The 4,546-nt window shown below is 44.1% G+C and overlaps 2 protein-coding genes across 2 annotated transcripts; both read left to right on the top strand.

The window, feature by feature from the left end:
• The first annotated feature begins 2,229 nt into the window (after nucleotides 1-2,229).
• LOC307194701 (histone H3.2) lies at nucleotides 2,230-2,693 on the top strand. The gene has a single exon (XM_079937958.1). It carries the CDS (start codon nucleotides 2,232-2,234, stop codon nucleotides 2,640-2,642), a length of 411 nt encoding a protein of 136 aa, XP_079794084.1. The 5' UTR covers nucleotides 2,230-2,231; the 3' UTR covers nucleotides 2,643-2,693.
• A 1,016-nt stretch (nucleotides 2,694-3,709) lies between these two features.
• Nucleotides 3,710-4,189, top strand: LOC307191912 (histone H2B type 2-F). The gene has a single exon (XM_079932238.1). The coding sequence runs from the start codon at nucleotides 3,746-3,748 to the stop codon at nucleotides 4,124-4,126; it is 381 nt and encodes a 126-aa protein (XP_079788364.1). The 5' UTR covers nucleotides 3,710-3,745; the 3' UTR covers nucleotides 4,127-4,189.
• The last annotated feature ends 357 nt before the right edge of the window (nucleotides 4,190-4,546 follow it).

The raw sequence follows: 4,546 nt of genomic DNA, 5'->3' as shown, positions 1-4,546 counted from the left end.
TACCTATGACCCATAATGATATACTATTCTGATTATCTTATTTGATTTGTTGCCCTGGAGTTAATATTTAAATTGGCATCACTGTTCTTGAGTAGAAATTCTTATTCAATTTCTTTATTAAGCCAGAGGAAGACTCTTGGAATTTTCTTATTCTCTACATTATAAAGGTAATATAAGTCCCATTACTGTTAGATTCTATATAAATAGCTTGAGAATCTTTTTCTTGTTTAAATGAACACATCCATACAGCTTGGCCAAGAGTGCATACATTAAAGGAAAAAAAAAAAAAGAACATTTCAAAGAAATGTGTCATTTGGTTGGGCAGCTTTGGGCTGTCATCGACACCTGCCCTGGGGTAGTTTCCTCTTCTGATGGGAATAGTTCAGTTGAGTAATTCGATCGTATGTTGTGAAGAGTCTTCAGTGCTTTAAAATATACCCCAAGCCTGATGAAACTGGAAATCCATTATAATTTCATTCTTTTGCTTTAGAATATTACGCAGGCCTTGTTGCTTATCCAGGATGAGCCATAACTTCTCTGAGACTCAGTTTATTTATCTGTAACATGAGGAAAATAACATCTATTTCACAGAGTTGGGATTAAATGAGATAGTGTATGTAGAGAGTTTTACAATACTGAGTAGTGCTCTGTATATGTAAGACATTATTACAAAACCACCACAGGAGGGGGTAACAGTTGTTCACATCAGCTACACTTTTGCGCTGACAGTTTAGCTCTTCTCCCTAGAGCAGGAGATTGCTGCTGCCTAAGGAGACTTCTAATATGAATCAGAATTCTCTTATTAAAGGTGACTTCTAAGGCAGCCATACATCACAGATTGTTATAAAGATAAGTTTCTACCTTGTGTTTAACGTTCAGGAAATCCTTTCAAAATCACTTTTGGGCTTCCCTGGTGGCGCAGTGGTTGAGAGTCTGCCTGCCGATGCAGGGGACGCGGGTTCGTGCCCCGGTCCGGGAAGATCCCACATGCCGCGGAGCGGCTGGGCCCGTGAGCCATGGCCGCTGAGCCTGCGCGTCCGGAGCCTGTGCTCCGCAACGGGAGAGACCACAACAGTGAGACGCCCGCGTACCGCAAAAAAAAAAAAAAAAAAATCACTTTTATTTTATTTTGACTTCAGGAAGATGGTCATTCATACTGACACCATAGAGGTAAGTTTTGAGCCTCTTGGGGCTGCTTTTGTTCTCAGGCTTGAGTTTTTATAAGATTTGGATGCAATAATTTTTTTTAATCAAATAAGCATACGAGTAAAAGTTTTTATGTCAGTTATTACAATTTAAAGCATTGGTAACCTTACATAACTGCTGTTTTATTACATGTAATTTTCCGAGAAATTCTTCAAAGCATATGAAATAAAAGGCAAAGGATCTTCTATTTCCTTACCGAGAATAGAAAAGATATGAAACTTTAAGCGTTAGAAAACACTTTATTGAAGAAAATATGCTAGCAACTCAGTAATCAACGAAAAATTTATTTGCTTTGACACTTTAAATTTAAATCTGACTGATAAGCAACTTTATTTAAAACTCTTCACCATTGTAAAGGAGAAATTAATATTTCTGGTCTTATCGTCCGTTACTTAAAGCGTTCCATCTATAGGACCAAATTAGCCATTGATGGATTGAGGAGGAGGAAACCGCATTCCAAGGGGAAAAGGCTGAAGGCTCTACTCTGTAAATTGGTACCAGTCAGCACACAGCTTTGGCGGAGATCCGAATCAGGTAAACGTTAAGTTTAGTTTTTGGTTCCTTCAACCACATATTTTGTTGAACCTCAGTCATAATGTAACTCTGACTTGCTTAGCTCGGTGTCAGAAGCTAAATAAATGTTAGCTATGGGAGAGGAGTTACAGTAACTAGTAAGTGGAAATGCAGGCTGAAACCTAGGGCATGCTTGCATTTCGAAAGAACCTGCTAATATATAAACCCCAAGCGTGTAAAAACACTTTATAAATTGCTCTTACAAACGTTACAGCAGTTTAAAGAAAAGGTCTGAAAAGAAAAATCTGTGATCGATAAGATTATAGAAAAGTACTGGAAGGGGGAGGTTATAAAAGATTAGCATAACAATCTTCTGCGCAATAAATAGGATTGATTTCTAGCCAATGAGATTACATTTTCGGAAATTCCTAGTTTTTCTGGCCCAATCAAGACGAGGCTATGTCTATAAATAAGACTGCCTACGGGCTGGTGAGTAAAACCAGTGAGCTATCATGGCGCGTACAAAGCAGACTGCCCGGAAGTCGACTGGTGGCAAGGCCCCGCGGAAGCAGTTGGCCACCAAGGCGGCCCGCAAGAGCGCGCCGGCCACTGGCGGCGTCAAGAAGCCGCACCGCTACCGGCCGGGCACCGTGGCCCTGCGGGAGATCCGGCGCTACCAGAAGTCGACCGAGCTGCTGATCCGCAAGCTGCCTTTCCAGCGGCTTGTGCGCGAGATCGCGCAGGACTTCAAGACTGATCTGCGCTTCCAGAGCTCGGCCGTGATGGCGCTGCAGGAGGCGAGTGAGGCCTATCTGGTGGGGCTGTTTGAAGACACGAACTTGTGCGCCATCCACGCCAAGCGCGTGACCATCATGCCCAAAGACATCCAGCTGGCCCGCCGCATCCGCGGGGAGCGGGCTTAAGGCACACGCTTTAAACTAGACGATTTAAAGGCTCTTTTCAGAGCCACCCATGTTTTCATAAAGAGCAGCTGTCTTCATAAAGGGCGCCCATGTTTTTATAAAGAGCAACAGGAACTCACCAGCTTTAAGCTTGGTGAGTTCCTAATGCACAAGTGTTAAGGGTAAAGTGGGTCGGGGAGTCTCGCACGTGTTGGTGGTGAGGTTATGGAATTAAGGCAGACACGCTAGAGGGACCACCAGAGGCAAGGTCTGGGTCGTGTCGGTCAAGTACTGCTTTTATTTGCTGGCTTGATTTCTTAGTCCAGAGCGCCAACCTTGCCAAACTTTGCAAGAGGATAGAATATGTTCTACCAGTCGTTTGTAACGCGTTCCAAAGTGCTAGTACAAAACGTTAGCACAAATCTGAATACTGAAATTAAGTGACACTCTAGAAGGCCGTCATTATGTGATAACTGTTGGGATGGCAATCTGGGTTTTCAGCCCGACTGTACAGTTACTATAGAACTAGGCCGGATGTTAGATAAAATCCTCGGTCCCCAAGTAGTTACTCGGGATTTCAACTAAGAATGGGGGCAAGAGTCCCGAGATGTGTAAGAACCCATCTTCCTCGTTGCATAAGACAGGAGGCGCAAACCGCGCAAAAAAAAAAAAAAGAAAATGTGGGCTGAGGTATTGTTGCAAAAACCGTAATCCAACAAACTTCCACAAAGTAGTACAGAGGCGTAAAATGATGCAAAAATGAGAAAGTTAACTTGTCTTTAGCTGGCACTTCAGATCTCCAAGTAAAAGTGAAAACCAATTAACATCAAAAGACCACAAACAGGTGAAACTACTTTTTACATAATTTAGTGGTTAGTGTGAAATGGAACATTTTGATTGGTTAACAAGACATTTGTTCTAAGGGCCACTGAGGGAGCGCAAGCAGAACCTTATTTACATGGACTCCGCCCCTCTATGACGACACTGTTGGATATTAACCAATAAAAACGTAATACTGTGCTAGTCTTCATTTGCATACAGGCTCTATAAGTAGCGCGTAACCAGCCTGCTTCGGTGTAGTCGGGATCACTTCTACTGGCGTGTGGGGGTTCTCCTGTGTGAAGATGCCGGATCCAGCAAAATCTGCTCCTGCTCCTAAGAAAGGTTCCAAAAAGGCTGTCACGAAAGTGCAGAAGAAAGACGGTAAGAAGCGCAAGCGTAGCCGGAAAGAGAGCTATTCTGTTTATGTATATAAAGTGCTGAAGCAGGTTCATCCAGACACCGGCATTTCTTCGAAGGCCATGGGCATTATGAACTCCTTCGTGAACGACATCTTCGAGCGCATCGCGGGCGAAGCGTCGCGCCTGGCGCATTACAACAAGCGCTCGACTATCACGTCCCGGGAGATCCAGACGGCTGTGCGCCTGCTGCTGCCCGGCGAGCTAGCCAAGCACGCCGTGTCGGAAGGCACCAAGGCGGTCACCAAGTACACCAGTTCGAAGTAAGCGTGCAAGAGACGAACTAGAACATCTATTTTACCCCAAAGGCTCTTTTCAGAGCCACTTAAATTATCGGGGAAAGTGGCTGTAAACACTTGATAAAAGGTGGGTTTAGTTGTTGGTTGGGTAGGGTGGGCCCATGATCACGAGTGCTTTTGGACTTGGGGCTAGATTGGGACAGTGATTGAATGGTTGCCCTGTTAAAATCTAGGACCTCCCATGGTCCAGTGGCGCCACCTAGTGGTATGTGTCATGTCGCTGGTAACAAGTGATTGGTCCTTAAGGTGGTTCCTACCTAGTCTGAGTCTTCAATGGGAGCTTAGGTACGGAGGAGCGGGGAAGGGCTGTCTCTTATTAAACTATTAAACTAGTAAGTGAGTTGGGTTTTATTTTATTCTAGCGTACGGATAGCCCTATAGTTTCCCC

The sequence above is a fragment of the Stenella coeruleoalba genome (assembly GCF_951394435.1).
Source record: "Stenella coeruleoalba genome assembly, chromosome: 1".
Lineage (NCBI taxonomy): Eukaryota > Metazoa > Chordata > Mammalia > Artiodactyla > Delphinidae > Stenella > Stenella coeruleoalba.
Note: the sequence above shows the minus strand (reverse complement) of the source record. Positions and strands in the feature narration are given on the sequence as shown.